This window comes from Canis aureus, chromosome 29 (assembly GCF_053574225.1).
Source record: "Canis aureus isolate CA01 chromosome 29, VMU_Caureus_v.1.0, whole genome shotgun sequence".
In the NCBI taxonomy this organism is placed as follows: Eukaryota; Metazoa; Chordata; class Mammalia; order Carnivora; family Canidae; genus Canis; species Canis aureus.
In genome coordinates this window covers 37,139,135-37,165,462 of record NC_135639.1, presented here as the reverse complement: position 1 = coordinate 37,165,462, position 26,328 = coordinate 37,139,135, and the positions used below count along the sequence as shown (strand labels likewise).

Sequence of the window (26,328 nt, the reverse complement as noted above, 5' to 3'; positions counted from 1 at the left end):
TATGGGCCTCTCTCAGAACATAGTGACCAGTGACTGACTGCCAGCCATGGCAAAATCATACCTGAGTATCTGGGTCTGATTTTCCCTTGTGCACGTCCCCTGTTTCCAGGTCTTCAAAGTCACCATAGAGCTCTTCTGGGAAAAGAACACCCAAATGTCTTCTATGAATAGGGCTTGCATATGACACTGCAGCACCACCAGGTTCACTGTGTACTCTGAAGCCCAAATTTCGTTTTTATCCCTCTTATTACTACACACCCTAGGAGAATCCTGTACTTACACTGGCTTCTTTTTCTTGTTAAACTGTCAGTATTTCATCACCTTTTTGGATGAAGCACATGGACTCAACCCATATTTCCTTACTTTTCTTTGATATCCCACTTAGCCAAGAGCTATTTTTCTAATATAGGTAGTAAACACTTCATAGCAGAGATGCACAGAGATACATGCATGGCCCTAGAGGGGAGTCCCCGAGATCAACAGTAACATGAAAAAAAAAAAACAAAAAGAAACCACACACACACACACACACACACAAAAAAAAAAAAAACATGAAAAAACCATGGCTTGATTAACAGCACATAGGGCAAAGAGTCTCAGTAGTAGGAGCAACACTAAACGATGTATGGCATACCTAGGAAAAATCTTAGATTAAATAAATTACAGTAATTAGAGTAAGAATCATACCCAAAACAATGCTGAACCACATGAAGAACTCATTAATTCCATGTTTTTAAAGCTCTAAGCCCAAAAAAAAAATAAAATAAAATAAAAAATAAAGCTCTAAGTTTAGCTATGGGTTCTATCCTTAAAAGAAAAAGACACTAAAACTCCTTTGGGAAGCAATGTTTAGATAAAACATTTTCATATAAGAAAGAACCAAAGAAGATAAAATAGATGGGAAGATTCTGGTTGTAAAAAAAAAAAAAAAAAAGGATAAAATACTTAGGAATAAACCTAACAAGAAATGTGCTGGAGCTTTATTTTAAAAACTTAAAAAACTTTAATATGCTACCAAACACATGGAATAGACATGAGCTAACACTGTCAAGTGCTTTACAGACAAGGCACTGCTCTAAATATTTTAATTGCCATTAACTACATTCTTCAACATGACCCAATGAAGTAGGTATTGTTAACATTATCTACAGAACAAACAAAGATTTGCATATATTGGAAAAAGACGACTCAATATCAGAAAGATGTCAATTCTCCCTTTGTCACAGTTCTAATAAAAAATACCATCAAGAAAAGACAACCTACTGAATGGGAGAAGATATTTGCAAATGACATATTCAATAAAGGGTTAGAATCATATATATATATATATATATATACATATGATTCTATATAGCTATATATATATACATATACATACATATACATATATACATATACATACATATACATATATATACATACATACATATACATATATATATATATATATATATAACTCAACACCAAAAAAAATACCACAAGTAATTCAATTAAAAATGGGCAGAAGACATAGACATTTCTCCACTGGCCAAGAGACACATGAAAAGATGTTCAACATCACTCATCATCAGGGAAATGCAAATCAAACCCACAATGAGCTCTAACTCACACCTGTCAGAATGGCTAAAATAAAAAACACAGAAAAAAAGTGTTGGCAAGGACATGGAAAAAAAGGAACTCTTGTGCACCGTTGTTAGGAATGCAAACTGGTGCAGGGAGACAGTATAGAGGTTCCTCAAAAAGTTAAAATAGAACTACCATATGATCCAGTAATTGCACTACTGGGTATTTATCCAAAAAATATGCAAATACTAATTTGAAAGGATATATGCATCCCTATGTTTATTGTAGCATTATTTACAATAGTCAAATTATGGAAGTAGGCCAAGCATCCATCGATAGATGAATGTATAAAGAAGATGTGGTGTATACACACACACAAACACACACACACATATATAATAATGGATTTTATTCAGCCATCCAAGAATGAAATCTTGCCATTTGCAACAACATGAATGGATCTAGAGAGTACAATGCTAAGCAAAATTCGTTAGAGAAAGACAAACACCATATGATTTCATTCATATGTAGAATATAAGTAACAAACAAGCAAGGGGGAAAAAAAAGAGACAAACCAAAAATCTCTCTTAACTATAGAGAACAAATCAATGGTTACCAGAGGAGAGGTGGTCGGGAGATGAGTGAAATAGGGGGATTAAGAGTACACTTGTCATGATGAGCACTGAGTAATATACATAACTGTTGAATCATTATATTGTACACCTGAAACTAATATAACAATGTACGTTAACCACACTAAAACTAAAATTAAAAAAAAAAATACCATCACGGATTTCTGTCTGGAAAAGATAGTATAGACTTATTTCCTCCGTTCCTCCCATCTAAGTATAACCAACTCCAAAAATAACCCAAAAGTCCAAGGAAAACCAAAGAACTCTGAAAGGTGTAAAGAAAAAAGGGCTGGTGAGGGGCCCCAGGACAGGAAGAATGACATAATGGCCAGTGGCTCACTATACCACAACCCACAGAAAGGCAATTCAGAGCCACTATTTCCCAATCTCCAAGCTAGCAACAGAAGGTAGACCAGGTAGACTCAATCTTCTCCCAAATCAAACTCCAATCTTAGCAGCAACACCAGGTAAACCAGGCAGCACTGGCAAGGGGGGTTCTTTCAAAGCCCCACTGACAATAAGTGATGAGGGGAAGTTGCCTTCTCCAAAGATCCTGAATCTCCTTTCCTCCACCAAGATATACCAGGTGGTGAAAGGTTATTGGCAAAGGGAGATTGTGCCAGGCATGAGGCTCTCCTCCTCATGTGTGCCCAGGCAGGACCAGCAAAGATCCCCCCACAACAAGCAAACTAGCCCCACAGGCCAAGACAACCTTCCCCTACCTAGCCACAACAGGGGGCCCAGATTACAGAAGCTCCTCTGTCTCCTCAGGTGGCATCTGCAGACTAGTGGCATCAGATAAACTAAGCAGATCAAAAGAGTACCATAAAGGCTCTAAAATTAAATTATCATTGGAACCATAGCCCATAAAGTAGACCAGGACCTGTACACTAAACCTAAACAAGATGACTGCATGCTAAAATAAAAAGATTACATAGGATCCACTTATTCAAAATGTGTAGGATACAATAGAAAACCACCTGTCATACCCCAAATTGATAAAATTTTAACTGAAATGTGAAAAGACAACTGACACCAACAATAAAATGAATCAAATTTTGAAACTAACTGACTTATATCTTACGGCAGCTATTACAAAAATACTTCATCAAGTAACTACAAATCCTTTGGCAATAACCAAAAAACTGAAAATCTCAGCAAAGAAACTGAAGAACCAAAATAAAAATTACAGAACTGAAAAATAACAATAGATTTTAAAAGCTTGCTAGATGCGCTCAATAGTAAGAGTGGAGATGACAGAGGACAGAATCAGAGAATTTGAGGCCACATCAAGAAAATTCGTCCAGTATGAACAACACAGAGAAAAATAGCCAAAAATCAAATGAGCAGAGCCTCGTGCACCTGGGGCACGAGAAACAAGAGATCCACAATTTACATGATTTTACATGGGATACCTGAATTGAAAGAAATAATGACTGAAGCTTCCCAAATTTGGTAAATGACATATACTTAACAGATTCAAGAAGCTGAGCAAATTTCAAAAAGAATAAACCCAATGAAATCTACACCAATCAAACTTCTGAAAACTGAAAACAAAGATAAAAATCTTGAGAGCAGCCAGAAAGAAAGAACAGATTCACACCAATTCAAAATGACAGTGTAGGGATCCCTGGGTGGCGCAGCAGTTTGGCGCCTGCCTTTGGCCCAGGGCACGATCCTGGAGACCTGGGATCGAATCCCACGTCGGGCTCCCAGTGCATGGAGCCTGCTTCTCCCTCTGCCTATGTCTCTGCCCCCCCCCTCTGTGTGTGACTATCATAAATAAATAAAAATTAAAAAAAAAAAAAAAAACCAAAATGACAGTGTATTTCTCTTCTGAAATCAGAGGTCAGAAGAAGTGGTACAACATTTTTCACATGCTGAAGAAAAGAACTGTCAGCTATGAATTCTATATCCAGTGAAACTATCCTTCAGAAAGGAAGAGTTGGAAATAAAGACATTCTCAGATGGAGAACAACTACAGGAATCTGTCACTAGCATACCTACCCTTTAAAAATGGCTGAAGTGGGGTACCTGGGTGGCTCAGTTAAGTGTCTGACTTTGGCTCAGGTCATGATCTCAGGGTGCTGGGATCGAGCCCTGCATTGGGCTCCTTGCTCAGTGAGGAGCCTGCTTCTCCCTTTCCCTCTGTCCCCCACTTCTGCTCACTCTCGCTCCCTCTCTCTCTCTCAAATAAATAAAATATTTTTTTAAAAATGGCTAAATAGGGCAGCCCCGGTGGCTCAGCGGTTTAGCGCCGCCTTCAGCCTGGGGTGTGATCCTGGAGACCTGGGATCCAGTCCCATGTCAGGACTGCATGGAGCCTGCTTCTCCCTCTGCCTGTGTCTCTGCCTCTCTCTCTCTCTCTGTGCCTCTCATGAATAAATAAATAAAATCTTGAAAAAAAAAGAAAATAAATAAAAATTAAAAAAAATAAAAATGGCTAAATAAAGTTCTTAAGCAGTGAGTAAATGATAAAGAAATCTGGGACCATTGGGAAAAAAGAAAACACAGACAAAAGACCAGAAATACGGATACATACAATAAAATAGCCTTCTTCTTATGACTTTTTAAAGTCATATTTGATTATTGAAAAAAATTATAAAAAAAAAAAGAAAGAAAAAATTATAGCACTACCTAATACTGAAGCCAATAATATTTAAAAGTGTGAAAGAAAAAATAAGTGTGAAAGATAAAGAGACTGAAATGGAAGAAAAGTTTCCATGTGTTACTCAAAATAATAAAATGTTGGCACCAGCAGGCTATTACATTACAATAAGCAGCCACTATAAAAACTAGACAGAGACACTCAAAAACACTGTAAATATGTCATGAGAGAAGAAAGAAAATGAAAACAGAGGAAAAACAGAAGCACTAGAATCAGAGTAAACAAACAAAATAGTAAAATCTCAGACTTACACAATTGCATATCAGTAAGTACCTTAAGTGTAAATGGCATAATATACCAATCAAAATACGGATTGACAGAGAGGGTAGAAGCACATAACCTACTATATATGCTGTTTACAAGAAACTCCCCTTAGAATTAACAACTCACAAACAAGTTAAAAGCAAAAGAAAAAAGAAATATACACTGTACAACTCATCTTTTAAAAAAGCAAGAATAGCTAAATTATTCAATCATAAAATAAACTTTAGAGCAAAGAAGATTATCAGAGCCAAAGAAGGACTTAACTAAACTGGAAGACCTAAAATTTCATGGGCTGCCTTGACATTTTAGAGCTTCACAGGGTTCCAAAGGTCTACCTGTGAGTATGCCTGCCAGATATGTTCCCGCCCTATGGGAAAGGCTCCCCATCCTGATAGTTTTTTTCAGTTGGACCACCTGCACCCCACCTATCCCTCTCTGGTTTCACTTCACCTCTCTGCCAGCCCATGAATTTATTCAAACACATTGATCACATCCTGTCAAGGGAACTAATGGTCATCCTATGCTCCTTTAGGTACAAAGCCTATCTCCCAAAGACCGTGCTTGTTCAATCTCTTCATGGCATGCAGTGTTCTCTTCCCTCAAGCTGTGAGTGTATGTGACTAATAAATTGCTGTCAACCGTTTATCTGTGCAGTGTCAGATGTTGTGTGTTCATCCATATCCATAACCTTAGGCCTGGAATCTCTCCTTCACCAATGGATAAATAGGAGGTGACAATAATATGTAACAACAAAAGGACAATCCACCAGGAACACATAACAATCCTAAATGTGTGTGCACTAAACAGAGCCTCAAATATAAGAAGCAAAAACTGACAGAGCTTGAAAGAGAAAGAGAAGTCCAAAATAATACATGGTGACTTCATATCCTCCTCTTGGCAACTGATAAAATTAGTCAGAAAATCAGCAAAGATAAAGAAGATTTGAACAATATAGCCAACTCAACAGAATCTAAAGACATATGGAACATGATAACCAACAGCAGAATACAAAATCTTTAAAGCAGCCACAGAACATCTATCAAGACAAGGCACAGTCTGGGCAATAAAGTGAATCTAAACATGAAATCATGAGTTGTTCTTAGAATATACTAGAATTAAACTGAAAATCAGTAACAGACAAGAAAATTTCTAAACATTTTGTAGTCAACACACTAAATGCACAAGTCAAAGAGAATTCTCAAAGGAAATATAAAAATGCATAGAACTGAATGAAAATGAAAATACGACAAACATTTGGGGGAAAAGGCTAAGCAGTACAGAGAAAGCAATTTACAGCACTAAATGCGCACATTAGAAATAAGAAAAGGTCTCAAACCAATAATCTAAGAAAACTGAAAAGTACAAAATAACCATAAAGAAGCAAAGAACAGAAATAATAAAAAGCCTGGAACACAGAAATTAATAAAACCAAAAGCTGATTATCTGAAAAAAAATCAAAATTAATAAACTTCACTGACAAAGATAAAAAGGAGGACGGGATCCCTGGGTGGCGCAGTGGTTTAGTGCCTGTCTTTGGCCCAGGGCGCGATCCTGGAGACCCGGGATCGAATCCCACGTCGGGCTCCTGGTGCATGGAGCCTGCTTCTCCCTCTGCCTATGTCTCTGCCTCTCTCTCTCTCTCTCTGTGACTATCATAAATAAATAAAAATTAAAAAAAAAAAAAAGGAGGACACAACCCACCAGTACCAAAAATGAAATGGGATTACCACAATAGATCCTGCAGCCAGTGAAAGGTTATTAAACAAATATTCTGAGTATTAGATTCAGAATACCCAAGCTAGCTTCTTGGAGAAGGCACTTAGTGAAATTTCCACCTCGCCAAACACCTTTGAAATTCCTTGAAAAACTTAAGATAGTAAAATTTAGCCAAGATGGAATAAAAAACTAAATTATTTAAATTATTCAATAACCATTAAATAAATAAAATTTGTCATTCTAAGCTCCCCCAAAAGAAATCTCCAGGCCCTACCATTTCACTGGAGATTATACCAAACATTTTAAAAATTAACATTCCAATTCTACACAATCTCTTCCAGAAAACAGAAAAATTGGGAATACTTTGCAATCATTTTATGAAGCAAGTATTACTCTGATACCAAAACTAAATGAAGACAGTACCAAAAAAACCCTCAAAAAACAAAAGCCAACAATGCTATCGACCAATATGTCTCATAAAATTAGATGTGAAATTCCATAATAGAATACTATCAAATAAAGTTCAACAATATGTAAAATGAATCATATATCATGACCAAGTGGGATTTATTCCAGGTATGCAAAGCTGTTTCAAAGTTCAAAAATTAATCAATGTAATCCTCTGTATCAAAAGGGTAAAGAATAAAATTCATATGATCATATCAACTGACAGTGAAAGGCATTTTACAAAACTCATCACCCATTTATTATTTAAAAAAAAAAGAAAGAAAAGAAAAAACACCTCTCAACATCCTAGGAATAGAGGAATAGAGCACATAAAAGAGCATCCACAGAAAAATCAAAGTAACATCATACATAACAGTGAAAAATACTGGGAACAGGGAAGATTCCCTCTTAGCACCAATCCTAGTCAATATATAAGAAAAAAAAATAAACATATTTAATATACATATAAAAATAATTATCATTGCACTGCTGGGTATTTACCCCAAAAATATAAAAACACTAACTCAAAGGAATACATGCATCCCCATGTTTATGGCAGCATCTACAATAGAAGCAGCCCAAGTGTCCATTGATAGATAAATGGGTAAAGATGTGTGTGTGTGGGTGTGCGTATAGAATATATATTATAATATAATAAATTATAAATAAATTATTATATTATATTATCATATATTATAATATATATTCTATTACACACACTACAATATTATTCAGACATCAAAAAGAATGTAATCTTGCCATTTGCAACAACATGGATGGATCTAGAGAGTATAATGCTAAGCAAAATAAGTCAGAGAAAGATGAATATCATGAATATCATATGATCCCACTTCTATGTGGAATTTAAGGAACTAAATAAATGAGCAAAAAAGAGAAACCAAGAAACAGACTCTTAGTTGTAGAGAACAAACTAATGGTTATCAGAGAGGAGGTAGGTGAGGAGACGGGGATTAAAGAGTACACTTAACATGATGAAAATAAATAAATAAATAAAATGATTATAAATAAATAAAAATAAAAGGCACATAGGTTGCAAAGAAACAAGTAACACTGTTCCTATTTGCAGATAACACAACTGTCTATATAAAAAATCCCAAGGTTTCTACAACAAAGAAATTCCCCTCCCAACTAATAAGTGAGGTCAGCAGAATAAAAGATGACACATAAAAATCAAAATTAAATATTTTTGAAGTGCTTGGGTGGGTCGATCCGTCAAAGACATGTTTGCCTTTGACTCAGGTCATGATCCCCGCATCCTGGGATAGAGTCCTGCATCTGGTTCCCTGCTCAGCAGGGAGCCTGCTTCTTCCTCTCTCACTCTCTCTGCTTGTGCACTTTCTCACATTATCATATAAATTTTTTTTAAATCTTTAAAAAAAATGAAATACGTTAGTATAAACTTATCAAAATATATTTGCCATTTAGGATGCTGAAAATTATAAAATACTAATGAAGGAAATTAAAGACAAATAAATGCTCCTGGATTCGAATGCTCAAAATCGTTAAAATTCTCCTCAAATTGGTCTCTAGGTTTAATGCAATTCATATTAAAATCCCAGCAGTTTTTTTGTAGACACAGACAAGCTTATTCTAACATTTATATGCAGTCACAGGCCCTAGGATAAACCAATCTTGAAAAAGAATAAAGTGAGAAGAATCACTCTACCCAGTATTAATGTTTACTATGTAACCACAGTAACCAAGATAGTGTGGTATGGGTGCAGGGACTGACACATGAAATCAATGGAACACAAAGAACCCAGAAATAAATCCACACAAAGATGCTCAACTAATTTTTGACAAAGGTGTAAAAGTAAGTAAACAGAACAAAAAATGCTCGAGGAATACACACCTAGGCAAAAATATAACCCTTAACCTATACCTTACAGCTTATAAAGAAAATAAAACAGGGGCGCCTGGTTGGCACAGTTAACCAGCCAATTCATGGTTTCGGCTGAGGTAATGATCTTATGGGCTGTGAGAGCCTCACGTCAGACTCCATACTCAGCAGGGAATCTACTTTAAGAGTCTCTCCTTCGGTCCCTACTCACATGCAGGTGCATTCCATCTCTCTCTAAAATAAATTAATAAATTAGAAAAAGGAAATCAAAATAGATTGCTGCCATAAACAGAAAATAAGAGTATAAAATTCTTAACACAGGAGAAAATCATCAGGATCTAGGAATAGAAAATAATTCCTAGACTTGATATGATCCCTAAAAATGATAAAATGATAAACTGGACCTCATCAAAACTAAAAGCTTTTGCTGTATGAAAGGTACTATTAAGAAAATGGAAAAACAAGCTACATACTAAGAAAATATCTACAAACTACATCTCCAATAATGGAATAAAATATATACAGAATTCCCAGTATTCAACATTTAAAAAAAGAATCCAATAAGAAAAAGGGCAAAAGACACCAAAAACATTTTATACAAGAATACACTGCAAATAATAAAATGTGGCAAATAAATGATAAAACGTTCACCGTCATTAGCTATCAGGGAAATATAAAATGAAACCGCAGTGAAATACCACTATTAGATTGTCTAAATAAATAATAGTAAGGATGCCAATATTGGCAAGGATGTGAAATACTAGATCATTAATATATTGCTGGTGGAAATATAAAATGGCCAATTACTTTGGCAGTTTCCTATGAAGCTAAATATGCAATTACCATACAACCCAGCAATTGTACTCTTAGGCATTTACCCGAGAAAAATAGGAAATTCATATTTATATAAAAACCTGTACGGAGGGAGGAGGGGCAAGATGGTGGAACAGTAGGGTCTCCAAATCACCTGTCCCCACCAAATTACCAAGATAACCTTCAAATTATCCTGAAAATCTACGAATTCGGCCTGAGATTTAAAGAGAGAATAGCTGGAATGCCACAGTGAGAAGAGTTCGCGCTTCTATCAAGGTAGAAAGACGGGGGAAAAAAAGAAATAAACAAAAGGCATCCAAGGAGGAGGGGCCCCGCGAGGAGCCGGGCTGAGGCCAGGGCGAGTGTCCCCAGGACAGGAAAGCCCCGTCCCACAGAAGCAGGGGCTGCACCAACCTTCCCGGGCCGGAAAGGGGCCCTCAGGGAGTTGGAGCAGAACCCCAGGAGGGTGGATGCCCTCGGGCTCCCTGGGACACTAACAGACACCTGCGCCCCGGGAGAGTGCGCCGAGCTCCCTAAGGGCTGCAGCGCGCACGGCGGGACCCGGAGCAGCTCGGAGGGGCTCGGGGGCGGCTCCGCGGAGGGGGCTGCAGGGCGGGAGCAGCTCGGGGGGCTCGGGGGCGGCTCCGCGGAGGGGGCTGCAGGCGGGAGCAGCTCGGAGGGGCTCCAGAAGAAAAAGAGGCTCCGTGCGGAGGGGGCTGCGCGGCTCTGGGAGCAGCTCGGGGGGGCTCGGGCGGCGGCTCCACGGAGAGGGGGGCGCTGCGCGGCCGGGGAGAAGCTCGGAGGGGCTCCAGAAGAAAAAGAGGCTCCGTGCGGAGGGGGCTGCGCGGCTCTGGGAGCAGCTCGGGGGGGCTCGGGCGGCGGCTCCACGGAGAGGGGGGCGCTGCGCGGCCGGGGAGAAGCTCGGAGGGGCTCGGGCAGAGGAAGAGGCTCCGTGCGGAGGGGGCTGCGCGGCTCCGGGAGCAGCTCGGAGAGGCTCGGACGGCGGCTGCGCGGCCGGGAGCGCGAATCCAACAGCACAGGCCCGGAGCACAGGGCGCCAGGACATAGCCCAGGATCCGGCGTCCCCCCGGGACAGGCAGAGGCCGGGAGGGCCCAGGAACGCAAAGATGCTCCTGCCCGGAGCTGAGCAGATCAGCGGCCCCGCCCCTGAGCCTCCAGGCCCTGCAGACCGAGAGCTCCGGAGTTACTGCGGGGGCTGACTCGAGGGCTCCAGAGCTGGCCGCCGCCACTGGGGTTGTTCCTCCTGGGGCCTCACGGGGTAAGCAACCCCCACTGAGCCCTGCACCAGGCAGGGGCTGAGCAGCTCCCCCAAGTGCTAACACCTGAAAATCACAACAGGCCCCTCCCCCAGAAGACCAACTATACATACGGACAACTTCGAGAGGGAAGTCAAGGGACTTAAAGTATACTGAATCAGAAGATACTCCCCTGGTTTTTTTTTATTTTTTTCTGTTTTTTGTTTTGTTTTGTTTTGTTTTGTTTTGTTTTGTTTGCTTTTTGATTTGTTTGCTTTCCCCACCCCCTTTTTTTCCCTTTTTCTTCTTTTTTCTTTTCCTTTTTTCTTTTTCTCTTTTCTTTCCTTCTTTCTCTCCTCTCTTTTTCTCCTTTTTCCAATACAACTTGTTTTTGGCCACTCTGCACTGAGCAAAATGACTAGAAGGAAAACCTCACCTCAAAAGAAAGAATCAGGAACAGTCCTCTCTCCCACAGAGTTACAAAATCTGGATTACAATTCATTGTCAGAAAGCCAATTCAGAAGCACTATTATACAGCTACTGGTGGCTCTAGAAAAAAGCATAAAGGACTCAAGAGACTTCATGACTGCAGAATTTAGATCCAATCAGGCAGAAATTAAAAATCAATTGAATGAGATGCAATCCAAACTAGAAGTCCTAACGACAAGGGTTAACGAGGTGGAAGAACGAGTGAGTGACATAGAAGACAAGTTGATGGCAAAGAGGGAAACTGAGGAAAATTTAATGGGGGTTCCCAAGGGCGCCAAAAGGGACAGAGAGGCAGAATATGTATTTGAACAAATCATGGCTGAAAACTTTCCTAATCTGGGAAGGGAAACAGGCATTCAGATCCAGGAAATAGAGAGATGGGGGGGGGGGGGGATCAATAAAAACCGTTAAAAAAATCAATGAAGACCGTTCAACACCTCGACATTTAATAGTTAAGCTTGCAAATTCCAAAAATAAAGAAAAGATCCTTAAAGCAGCAAGAGACAAGAAATCCCTGACTTTTATGGGGAGGAGTATTAGGGTAACAGCAGACCTCTCCACAGAGACCTGGCCGGCCAGAAAAGGGCTGGCAGGATATACTCAGGGTCCTAAATGAGAAAAACATGCAACCAAGAATACTTTATCAGGCAAGGCTCTCATTCAAAATGGAAGGAGAGATAAAGAGCTTCCAAGACAGGCAGGAACTGAAAGAATAGGTGACCTCCAAACCAGCTCTGCAAGAAATTTTAAGGGGGACTCTTAAAATTCCCCTTTAAGAAGAAGTTCAGTGGAACAATCCACAAAAACAAGGACTGAATAGATATCATGGTGACACTAAACTCCTATCTCTCAATAGTAACTCTGAACGTGAATGGGCTTAAAGACCCCATCAAAAGGCGCAGGGTGTCAGACTGGATAAAAAAGCAGGACCCATCTATTTGCTGTCTACAAGAGACTCATTTTAGACAGAAGGACACCTACAGCCTGAAAATAAAAGGTTGGAGAACCATTTACCATTCGAATGGTCCACAAAAGAAAGCAGGGGTAGCCATCCTTATATCAGATAAATCAGATAAAAATTTACCCCAAAGACTGTAGTGAGAGAGGAAGAGGGACACTATATCATACTTAAAGGATCTAACAAGAGGACTTAACAATCCTCAATATATATGCCCCGAATGTGGGAGCTGCCAAATATATCAATCAATTAATAACCAAAGTGAAGAAATACTTAGATAATAATACACTTATACTCAGTGACTTCAATCTAGCTCTTTCTATACTTGATAGGTCTTCTAAGCACAACATCTCCAAAGAAACGAGAGCTTTAAATGATACACTGGACCAGATGGATTTCACAGATATCTACAGAACTTTACATCCAAACTCAACTGAATACACATTCTTCTCAAGTGCACATGGAACTTTCTCCAGAATACACCATATACTGGGTCACAAATCATGTCTGAGCCGATACCAAAAGATTGGGATCATCCCCAGCATATTCTCAGACCATAATGCCTTGAAATTAGAACTAAATCACAACAAGAAGTTTGGAAGGACCTCAAACACGTGGAGGTGAAGGACCATCCTGCTAAAAGATGAAAGGGTCAACCAGGAAATTAAGGAAGAATTAAAAAGATTCATGGAAACTAATGAGAATGAAGATACAACCTTCAAAATCTTTGGGATGCAGCAAAAGCAGTCCTGAGGGGGAAATACATCGCAATACAAGCATCCATTCAAAAACTGGAAAGAACTCAAATACAAAAGCTCACCTTACACATAAAGGAGCTAGAGAAAAAACAGCAAATAGATCCTACACACAGCAGAAGAAGAGAGTTAATAAAGATTCGAGCAGAACTCAACGAAATCGAGACCAGAAGAACTGTGGAACAGATCAACAGAACCAGGAGTTGGTTCTTTGAAAGAATTAATAAGATAGATAAACCATTAGCCAGCCTTATTAAAAAGAAGAGAGAGAAGACTCAAATTAATAAAATCATGAATGAGAAAGGAGAGATCACTACCAACACCAAGGAAATACAAACGATCTTAAAAACATATTATGAACAGCTATACGCCAATAAATTAGGCAATCTAGAAGAAATGGACGCATTCCTGGAAAGCCACAAACTACCAAAACTGGAACAGGAAGAAATAGAAAAACTGAACAGGCCAATAACCCGGGAGGAAATTGAAGCAATCATCAAAACCTCCCAAGACACAAAAATCCAGGGCCAGATGGCTTCCCAGGCGAATTCTATCAAGCGATTAAAGAAGAAACCATACCTATTCTACTAAAGCTCTTTGGAAAGATAGAAAGAGATGGAGTACTTCCAAATTCGTTCTATGAGGCCAGCATCACCTTAATTCCAAAACCAGACAAAGACCCCACCAAAAAGGAGAATTACAGACCAATATCCCTGATGAACATGGATGCAAAAATTCTCAACAAGATACTAGCCAATAGGATCCAACAGTATATTAAGAAAATTATTCACCATGACCAAGTAGGATTTATCCCCGGGACACAGGCTGGTTCAACACTCGTAAAACAATCAATGTGATTCATCATATCAGCAAGAGAAAAACCAAGAACCATATGATCCTCTCATTAGATGCAGAGAAAGCATTTGACAAAATACAGCATCCATTCCTGATCAAAACTCTTCAGAGTGTAGGGATAGAAGGAACATTCCTCAACATCTTAAAAGCCATCTACGAGAAGCCCACAGCAAATATCATTCTCAATGGGGAAGCACTGGGAGCCTTTCCCCTAAGATCAGGAACAAGACAGGGATGTCCACTCTCACCACTGCTATTCAGCATAGTACTGGAAGTCCTAGCCTCAGCAATCAGACAACAAAAAGACATTAAAGGCATTCAAATTGGCAAAGAAGAAGTCAAACTCTCCCTCTTCGCCGATGACATGATACTCTACATAGAAAACCCAAAAGCCTCCACCCCAAGATTGCTAGAACTCATACAGCAATTTGGCAGCGTGGCAGGATACAAAATCAATGCCCAGAAATCAGTGGCATTTCTATACACTAACAATGAGACTGAAGAAAGAGAAATTAAGGATTCAATCCCATTTACAATTGCACCCAAAAGCATAAGATACCTAGGAATAAACCTAACCAAAGAGGTAAAGGATCTATACCCTAAAAACTATAGAACACTTCTGAAAGAAATCGAGGAAGACACAAAGAGATGGAAAAATATTCCATGCTCATGGATTGGCAGAATTAATATTGTGAAAATGTCAATGTTACCCAGGGCAATTTACACGTTTAATGCAATCCCTATCAAAATACCATGGACTTTTTTCAGAGTTAGAACAAATTATTTTAAGATTTGTGTGGAATCAGAAAAGACCCCGAATAGCCAGGGGAATTTTAAAAAAGAAAACCATATCTGGGGGTATCACAATGTCAGATTTCAGGTTGTACTACAAAGCTGTGGTCATCAAGACAGTGTGGTACTGGCACAAAAACAGACACATAGATCAATGGAACAGAATAGAGAACCCAGAAGTGGACCCTGAACTTTATGGTCAAGTAATATTCAATAAAGGAGGAAAGACTATCCATTGGAAGAAAGACCATCTCTTCAATAAATGGTGCTGGGAAAATTGGACATCCACATGCAGAATGAAACTAGACCACTCTCTTTCACCATACACAAAGATAAATTCAAAATGGATGAAAGAGCTAAATGTGAGACAAGATTCCATCAAAATCCTATAGGAGAACACAGGCAACACCCTTTTTGAACTCGGCCACAGTAACTTCTTGCAAGATACATCCATGAAGGCAAAAGAAACAAAAGCAAAAATGAACTATTGGGACTTCATCAAGATAAGAAGCTTTTGCACAGCAAAGGATACAGTCAACAAAACTCAAAGACAACCTACAGAATGGGAGAAGATATTTGCAAATGACATATCAGATAAAGGGCTAGTTTCCAAGATCTATGAAGAACTTATTAAACTCAACACCAAAGAAACAAACAATCCAATCATGAAACGGGCAAAAGACATGAAGAGAAATCTCACAGAGGAAGACATAGACATGGCCAACATGCACATGAGAAAATGCTCCGCATCACTTGCCATCAGGGAAATACAAATCAAAACCACAATGAGATACCACCTCACACCAGTGAGAATGGGGAACATTAACAAGACAGGAAACCACAAATGTTGGAGAGGATGCGGAGAAAGGGAACCCTCTTACACTGTTGGTGGGAATGTGAACTGGTGCAGCCACTCTGGAAAACTGTGTGGAGGTTCCTCAAAGAGTTAAAAATAGACCTGCCCTACGACCCAGCAATTGCACTGTTGGGGATTTACCCCAAAGATACAGATGCAATGAAACGCCGGAACACCTGCACCCCAATGTTTATAGCAGCAATGGCCACAATAGCCACTCTGTGGAAGGAGCCTCGGTGTCCATTGAAAGATGAATGGATAAGGAAGATGTGGTTTATGTATACAATGGAATATTACTCAGCCATTAGAAACGACAAATACCCACCATTTGCTTCAACGTAGATGGAACTGGAGGGTATTATGCTGAGTGAAGTCAATCGGAGAAGGACAAACATTATATGTTCTCATTCATTTGGGGAATATAAATAATAGTGAAAGGGAATATAAGGGAAGGGAGAAGAAATGTGTGGGAAATATCAGAAAGGGTGACAGACCATAAAGACTCCTAACTCTTGGGAAACGAACTAGGGATGATGGAAGGGGAGGAGGGCGGGGGGTGGGGGTGAATGGGTGACGGGCACTGAAGGGGGCACTTGACGGAATGAGCACTGGGTGTTATTCTGTATGTTGGTAAATTGAACACCAATAAAAAATAAATTAAAAAAAGAAAAAAAAACCTGTACATAGGGGATCCCTGGGTGGCTCAGCAGTTGGGTGCCTGCCTTCGGCCCAGGGCATGATCCTGGAGTCCCAGGATTGAGTCCCACATCGGGCTCCCTGCATAGAGCTTGCTTCTCCCTCTGCCTGTGTTTCTGCCTGTCTGTCTGTCTGTCTGTGTTTCTCATGAATAAATAAATAAAATCTTAAAAAAAAAAAAAAAACCTGTACATAAATGTTCATAGTAGTTCAATTCTCAACAGCTAAGAACTGGAAACAACCCAGATATACTTTAGTGGGTGAATGGTTAAACTGCTATATCCATACCAGGGAATGCTACTCTGCAATAAAAAGGAATCAACTACAGTCGTATGCAACAACTTGGATGAACCTCTCTAGGGAATTAAGATGAATAGAAAAAAAAATCAATCATAAAAAGTTACATACAATATGATGTTTATTTAACACTCTTAAAAATTATAAAATTAGAGAAATGAAAAACAGGCAAGTGGTTGACAGGTGGGAACCTGGAGATGGGTGATAGCAAGGAGCTAATAAATGTGTTTATAAAAGAGCAATACAAGGTATCCTACTATGGTGATGAAAATGTTCTTTTATCATAATTGTTTATAGACACATAAACCTATACGTGTGATAAAATAGCATAGAACTAAACACATATAGACAAAACACATGAGCACAAGTAAAACTGGGAAAATTATAGAGTAGTGGATGGTATCAACATTAACATTTAGGTTGTGGTCTTGTACTATATATGACATAGTACAAGATATAAGAGATCTCTCCATGTTAGTTCTTAGACATGCATGTCAATTTAATTCAGTCTACAATTATCTCAAAACAAGAAGTTTATTAGATAAAAAAAAAAACCACCAATTTTTCTTCTAGAAATAGAAAAGATTCTGAAGTTCAGAGGGAAAAATAAGCAAAATCAGGACAAAGCAAGGATGTCTATTTGGACTTCTAATCAATGTTGCACTGGAAGTTTAAGCCTGTGTCAAGACAAGAAAAATAATAAGTCATCCAGATAGGAAAGAAAAAAGTGAAACTGTCTTTATTTATTTATTTTTTAGTAAAACGGTCTTTATTTTTTATTTTATTTTTTTTGTAAAATGGTCTTTAATCACAGATTATATGTCTTTGTAGAAAAATTTTGTGAAATATACAAAAAAAGAAGCTATATAGAACTAATGAGTGATTTGGCAAGGCTGCAGGATAGAAGATCAATATCCAAAAATCATGCTTCTATGTATTTATAACAAATGCCAACTGAAATTAAAATATCATTTAAATATTAATTATAATAATATTGCATACTTAGGGATACATTTGTCAAGAGATAAGAACTCTATCCTGAAAACATTGCTGAGATAAATTAAAAACCAAGATAAATGGAGAGACTTACTATGTTCACAAGTCAGAAAATTCAATATTGCTAAAATGTCAATTTCCCCAAAATTTTTTTTACAAATTCCATGAAATCCTAATCAAAACTGCAGGGAGCTTTTGTTGGTAGCAATTGGCAAGCTGATTTTAAAATGTATCTGAAAGTGCAAGGGACCCAAAACAGTCAAAACAATTTTGGAAAAAGAATAAAGTTTGAAGACATAAACTACCCTATTTTAAGATTAATTATAAAGCGATAATTAATCAAGACAGTCAAATATTGATATAAAAATAAACAAACACAGGGGCGCCTAGGTGGCTCAGTTGGTTAAGCATCCAACCTCTTGATTTCTGCTCAGGTCATGATCTTCCACTCATGATCCTGGCATCTAGCCCTGTGTCAGACTCCATGCTCAGTGTGGAGTCTGCTTGGGATTCTCCACCCCCCCCCCAACCCTCTGCCCACTTGCACGTGCACTCTCTCTCTCTCTAAAATAAATGAAATCTTTAAAATAAATAAATATATGAATGAAACAGAATGGAGTCCAGAAATACTCGCCCATATATAGTTAACAAATGAAAGGCAATTTAGTGTGGGTAAAGAATAGTCTTTTAACAAATAATACTGGAAAAAGTGGATATCCAGAAGCAAGAAAAAGGAAAAGAAACCTTGATCCATATCTAATACCACATAAAAAATTAACTCAAAATGGATCACATACTTAAACATAGACCTAAAACCTAAGAGTCACAGAAGAAAATATCTGAGAAAATCTTCATGACCTTAAGTGGGGCAAAGATTTTTCAGATACATTATCAAAAGCACAATCCATTAAAAAAAAAAGTTGGCCTTCATCAAAATTAAAAACCTGTGCTCTGCAAAAGACACTGCTAAAAATATGAAAAGACAAACCACATACTGGGCAAAAATAATTAAAAGTACAAGTGATAAAGGACTTAAATAAATTAAATAGATTAAAATATTGGACAAGAGATTTGAACACTTCACCAAAGAGATGGAAAATAAGCACACAAAAATGCTCAGCATCATTAATCATTAGGAAAATACACATTAAAACCATGAGATATTATTTAACACCCAAAGACCAAAACTGAAAAGAATGACTGACCATATTGAGTATTGGCAAGGATGTGGAATAACTGGAAATCTCAAAAAGTGCTAATGGCAATACAAAATGGTACAACCACTTAGGAAAACAATTTGGGGGGCACCTAGGTGGCTCAGTCAGTTAAGCATCTGCTTTCAGCTCAGGTCATGATCCCAGGGTCCTTGGATGGAGCCCCACATCAGGCTCCCTGCTCAGCAGGGGTCTACTTCTCCCTCTCCCTCTATGCTCTCTCTCTCAAGTAAATAAATAAATATCTTAAAAAAATAAAAAATAAAAAGGAAAACATTTTGGCTATTTCTTTAAAAATTATACATCTACCATATGATCCATTTAGCCCACTCTGAGGTATGGACTCAAGAGAAATGGAGGCAGTTATCACACAAAAACTCATACAAGAATGTACACAGGAGACTTATTTGCAATAGCCAAATTCCAGAAATAACCTAAATGTCACCAACAGGTGAAGAGATAAACTGCAGTGCAACATACAATGGAATACTACTAATAAAAGAAATCAACTATTCAGCAATAAAAAGGAACGAAAATGCAACAAGATGGAGTATTTCAAAATAATTATGCTGATAGAAGTTAAAGAATATCCCATTAGAAAAATGAGCAAAGAACACAAAGAATTCAGCAAAGAAATGCCAGAGCCAATATATCATAAGTATTCTCTTACTAGTAATCAAAAGAATGTCAGTCATAAATACAAGAAGAAACAATTTTCACTTATCAAATTGCCAAAAATATTTTTATGGGTAGTATTCAATATTGAATGAAAGCGGTAAAATGTGAGTACAATGCTTATGGGCACATAAATAAGCACAATTTTCTGAAAAACCTTTTGGCAGTTGTTGTCCATAAAAATGACTCAACAATTCTAACTTTTATGAATCTAACTTAGAAAATAAAAAAATGTGATCTAAGAGTTTTTTAAAGGTGGTCCAATGCAGTTATTTATAATATGGACAAAGTTATTTATAACATGGACATTGTTTAAATGAGAAACTGAATTAACTTAGGATATGATAGAGTTAAATCATAAACATTAAACCTCTGAAAAAAATTTAATGATGCAATTTATATAAGGCAGGATTATAACTAGAAATTTTAAAAATTTGTAAATGACTGAAAGGAAATAACCTCAAAAAATTAACAAAGGTTTTTTTAACAGATGGTGAAGGTTATGGTATGACATGAACTTTTTATTCTAGATGTTCTACAATGTGTGACACCTTCATTATTAAAAGAAAAATGTTATTTGAGTATATTTTTCATGCACACAAAAATTCACTTTTAACACATGATAAAGTTTATGGAAAGCCTCCCATTTTTCTTTAATGTCTCTATCTAATAAGTCAGTTAACTAAGGGAAGAAAATAAGATCATCATAAAAAGAAGAACCAGAATATTACCCAAAAAATCTTCCATCAGCATTCCCCAAAGCACTTCACATTTGTGTATTATTTCTAACTTTTAAAGATACGGAATAAAATGTAGAGAAGACAGTCTTTTCTGAAGAACATGGCCCTTTACTTACCATCTTCTGCTAAAATCTTGGCTGCATCTTTATCTTCTTCCCACTTCCCAGTCACGAAGCAATCTCTGATACTGTTCATAACCTTACACAGAAAAGTCAGCACTTAGTTGATATACTCCAATCACTCAATAAAACAATTGCCATTAAAACCGTAGTAGGTGGGGTGCCTGGGTGGCTCAGTGGTTGAGCATCTGTCTTCAGCTCAGGTTGTGATCCCAGGGTCCTGGGATGGAGCCCTGCATCAGGCTCCCCAGAGGGAGCCTGCTTCTCCCTCTGTCCATGTCTCTGTCTCTCTGTCTCATGAATAAATAAATAAAATCTTAAAAAAAAAAAAATAGTCGGTGACAACTTGCCTTTAAATACTTTTCAAGAGGGCAGCCTGGGTGGCTCAGAGGTTTAGCACCTCCTTCGGCCCAGGGCGTGATCCTGAAGACCCTGGATCAAATCCTACGTCAGGCTCCCTGTATGGAGCCTGCTTCTCCCTCTGCCTGTGTCTCTGCCCACTTCTCTCTCTTTCTGTCTCTCATGAATGAATGAATGAATAAATAAATAAATAAATAAATAAATAAATAAATAAATAAATAAGATAGATAAATCAATCTTTAAAAAAAAAGACTTTTTAAGACACATTTTTTTGGAAATTCTCATTCCAAGTAGACAAGTGAAATAACTTTATCTTTGATATAGATGGTATAACCATAAAGGTAAAGACTTAAATGTCCTAACATTAAGCAGTGGATGAAGAGGTACTATTAGCTCATTGACCTCTCATAAGTAAACAAACAGATACTCACTAATACAACTGATTTTCAAAGTTTATTAGTGTTCCTGAGGCAATGCAGACAGTATTTAGAAAGTTGGTCTTACCATTTGTTAATCCAGACTTATTGTGGCTATTTGAAAATTTAATTATTTGACCAATGATAATATTCTGACAAAGACTAAATGTCCTGGATAATAACAGGGCAGAAAGTACTGATGAGGTTCCCAGTCTCAGACCTGCTAGATCATCTAGTATATACATGTAGTGGATGTTGGGTGCCCTGCTTAAATATAAAGTAAAACTTTATATACAACTCTGTTTCAGAATCTCTTTCCTTGGGGAAACTGACCTAAGACAGCACATGTCATTCAATGCCAAGACTTCAAAAGTACACTTATAGAAATCTTCAGATAGGTCATCTCAATCACATTTTGGTCATGAATCATATTTTTCTCACTCTCAAAGAAAAGCTTTGAGACTAGCATTACCATGGATGCAAAAGCAAATCTGTTCATTTACTCATTCCTATCATCATCACTCACTAAATATTTACCGAACATCTGCTCTATACCAAGAAGGTTTGTAGGCACTGAAGGATGGCAAACTGTTAAAAAAAAAAAAAAAAAAGAAATCCTTACTTTCATGAAGATTCACAATTGATTTCAGGAAACCAAAGACCAAAAAAACTAAAAAATAGACCCTCTGTAATAAAAACAATAAACAAACCAAGAATAGAAGGGAACTTCCTCTATCTGGTAAAGAGCACCCATAAAAAACCCACAGCTAGCATTATACTAAGTGGTTAAAACTGAGAACTTTCCCCCTAAGATCAGGAGTAAGACAAGGCTGTCTCTTCTCACTACTTCTATTCAACACCATATTAGACATTCTAGCTAAGACAGTTAGGCAAGAAATAGAAATAAAGGTATCTATTTTTTTTAAGTTTTTATTCATTCATTCATGAGAGACAGAGGGAAAGGCAGAGACAAAGGCAAGAAGCATGCTTCCCACAGGGAACCTGATGTGGGACTTGATCCCAGGATCCCAACCTAAGCCAAAGGCAGACGCCCAACCACTGAACCACCCAGGTGCCCAAGGCATCTACTTTAGAAAGTTAAACTACTTCTATTCATAAATGATACGATCTTATATATAAAAAATCCTAGGAATCCTCTGAAAAACTTTCGGAAAAAATGAGTTTAGTGGGGTTGCAAAATACTAGATTAATATATAACAACAAATTTTATTTCTATACACTAACAATGAACAATCCAAACACGAAATTGAGAAAACAGTTACAATGGCACTAAAAACAATAAAATACTAGGAATAAATTCAATAAAAGAAATGCAAAGCATATACTCTGATAACTACAAAATCTTCTTGAAAGAAATCAAAGATCTAAATAAATGGAAAGGCATCCCACACTAATGGAACAGAAGACTTAATATTGTTAAGATATCAATACTATCCAAAGTGATCTAAAGATTCAACACAATCCCTATTAAAATCCCAACTTGTTTCTTTGGAGAAATAGGAAAGCTGATCCTACAATATAGAAAACCCAAGGGATCTAGAATAGGCAAGACAATCTTAAAAAAGAACAAAGCTGGAGGACTCGCATTTTCCAATTTCAAAACATACTACAAAGCAGTAGTAATCAGTCAGGTACAAGCATAAAGAAAGATATAAGTCAGTGAAATATAATTAGGAGTCCATAAATAAATCCTCGTACCTATGGTCAAGTGATTTTCATTCAGAGCGTCAAGACAAGGGAATGGGGAGAATAGACTCTTCAACAAATGGTGTTAGGACATTGGATATAAGAATGAAGTTGACCTTACTTCACACCAAATACTAAAATCAACTTGAAATGGATCAATGACCTAAATGTAAGAACTAAACTAAATGAAAACATAGGAGTGAAGCTTCAGGATCTCGGATTCAGCAATGGTTTCTTAGATTTGATACCAAACGGGGATCCCTGGGTGGCGCAGCGGTTTAGCGCTTGCCTTTGGCCCGGGGCATGATCCTGGAGACCTGGGATCAAATCCCACGTCGGGCTCCCGGTGCATGGAGCCTGCTTCTCCCCCTGCCTATGTCTCTGCCTCTCTCTCTCTCTCTCTGTGTGACTATCATAAATAAATTAAAAAAAAAAAAAAAAAAAAAGATTTGATACCAAACATAAACAGCAGAAATATAAGTTAAACCTCATCAAAATGTAAAACTTTGTTGGGGAACCTGGGTGGCTCAGTCATTTAAGTGTCTGCCTTTGGCCCAGGTCATGATCTCAGGGTTCTGGGATCCAGCCTCGCATGGGGCTCCCTGCTCAGCAGGCAGCCTACTCCTCCATCCCCCTCTGCACTTTCCCTCCCACCCCGCACAAACTCATGCTCTCTTTCACGCACTCACTCTAATTAATAATAAAATCTTTTTAAAAAATTTTATGTGCTGCCGAAGCGAGCACTTTAAAAAAACTTTTAAATTTTGCACTTCAAAGGGCACAGAAAAGACAACCTACAGAATTTGTAAATCATATATCTGACAAATTGAATATATAAAAACTCTTACAACTCAATGACAAAAAACACAATTTTTAAAATGAGCAAACCAATTGAACAGACATTTCTTCAAGTGGCCAGTAAGCACATGAAAAGATGCCTAATATCATTAGCTATCAGAAAAAGGCAAATCAAAACTGTAGTGAGGTACTACTTCATACCAACAGAATGGCCATAATAATAATAATTAAAAGAACAGGTAATAACAAGTGTTGGTGAGGATGTAGAGAAATCAGAAGCCACATACACTGCTGGTGGAAATGTAGCTACTTCTGAAAAGAAAAATGGGGGAAAATAAGAAGGAAAAATTTGTTTTCAGTAATCATATTAACAGTAATGTGTAAAAAAGAAACAGTAACATGTGTAATGTTATTCTGACACTATTTTGTGCATAAGTGGGATAAAGCAAATTACACACTTTTCTAATTTCATCATCTTCAGAGTCAAATGGAATTAATTCCCCAGTGGAAAAACAGACAAATGTAAGCTAAAAGAGTTTAAATAAGAACCTTACAATTCTGAATCTGAATTGGAAATAACTATATGAATTCTCCTAGCTCTGGTCACTGAAAGGCCTAGAAACAATGACCAATTCATAGCAGTGTGTATTCCTATGTCTAGATTATGACACCAGAATATCACTCTGCACTAAAAGAAATCAGGACTTCTTATGGCTGCTTCCAAGTCGGGCATCAGAAATGTAGATGATGATCCTGGAACACCTCATCATATCAGATGGCAAAGAAGCAATCAAACACTACTAGGAGAATGTGTCAAAGAATTCAGAAACCAACTTAAAGAGACTCCCACTGGCCAGAAATGGGATAAATATGAGTATCCATAAGGATAACAAGTTCAGTGGAAGGAAATAATTATATTAAATTCTATGAGTTCAAAATGATACTTAAAAAGAAAGAAAAAAGAGTCACCTTTGGAGAACCATTCTGCAAACTGATAAAAAGAATCAAGTATTTATCCCGCTCTTACGGAACTAAGTAACCAAATAGTAGATGAGGGGAAGTTTCTCTTTATAGAAATATTCCAGACAATAAACAGTAATTTGAACAGAATATCACCATTTTACATCCTTAATAAATTAATGGATCCAGGCATTGAAGATCAACAGATTTTAACATCATAAGATGATTTTATGTGCCTCCTAATGCACAAACACCATCATCTAGGAAGCAATCTTCCCCTAAATAAAAACCAAACCTAAATCTAATCAAATCTCTAGATGTCCATTGGGTAGCTACAACCACATGGTTATTTAAATTCTAATGAATTAAGATTAAATAAAATTAAAATAAAATTAAAATTTAGTTCTTCTGTCTTACTAGCTATACTTAAAGTATTCAACAGACACAAGTAGCCACAATGGATACTCAATGATCTATAGATCATTTCCATTTCCATCATCACAGACAGTTCTATTAGTATTGCTTTGCATCATTTTACAGGAAATACAGAAGAGAAGAGCCTGATAAACTGCAAATAAGGATGTAATGCAATCCACAAAAACCAGAATATAAGAAACTCTACACATCAAACACTTAGTTTCTTAAACAAATAAAATATAAGGGAAAAAAAAAGATGGATGGAGGGGACTGTAAATTAAGAAAAAGGAAAGGCATAGTGAAAAATAAACCCCCCAAAATATGATAAAACGGACAATGGCACAAACTTGGAGGATGAAATTATGAAGAAAAGTAAGAAATGATTACCATAAGAATCATGGTTCCTTCTGCAGGGAGGATAGGATTATCACTGGGACAGACACACGGTGGTTACAGGGGTCCTCACCTATAAATCCATTAACTTAAACAGCTATTTTTATGTAGTTTTCTATAATTTGTATGAAGCTATACTGCAAAAAAAGTTACATGAAATCTCATAAAGTGCTTAAGTGCTACTCATGAATTAAACCAAGTAAAATGGACAGCCCGGGTGGCTCAGCGGTTTAGCACCACCTTCAGCCCAGGGCGTGATCCTGGAGACCCAGGATCGAGTTCCACGTTGGGCTCCCTGCATAGAGCCTGCTTCTCCCTCTGCCTGTGTCTCTGCCTCTCTCTCTGTGTCTTTCATGAATAAATAAATAAAATATTAATAAATAAATAAATAAATAAACAAACAAACAAATAAATAAATAAACCAAGTAATATGATAGTAATCAGGACTCTCTTGAGGAGTGAAATTTAAGCAAAACCAAATGCTCAAAAGAAGCCAGCCTTAAGAACGTCAGAACATTCTAGAAGAGAGAGAGAGAGAGAAAAAAAAGAACATTCTAGAAGAGAAAACAGAGGGGCACGAGGTCTAAGAAGGGATTAAGCCTTACAAGTTTGAGA

At 37.6% G+C, this 26,328-nt stretch overlaps 1 protein-coding gene across 4 annotated transcripts in view; it reads right to left on the bottom strand.

Moving 5' to 3' along the window:
* The window catches only part of BMS1 (BMS1 ribosome biogenesis factor), a 57,133-nt gene that overhangs the window by 14,169 nt on the left and 16,636 nt on the right, over window positions 1–26,328 (bottom strand). For 3 of the 4 annotated variants that reach the window (XM_077878454.1, XM_077878455.1, XM_077878456.1), the window contains exons 13-14: window positions 20,660–20,741; window positions 62–135 (exon numbers count right to left, since the gene is read on the bottom strand). In XM_077878454.1, coding sequence (XP_077734580.1) covers window positions 62–135; window positions 20,660–20,741 — 156 coding nt within the window. The remainder of the gene's footprint in view (window positions 1–61; window positions 136–20,659; window positions 20,742–26,328) is intronic. The other variant, XM_077878457.1, reaches the window with a different exon arrangement.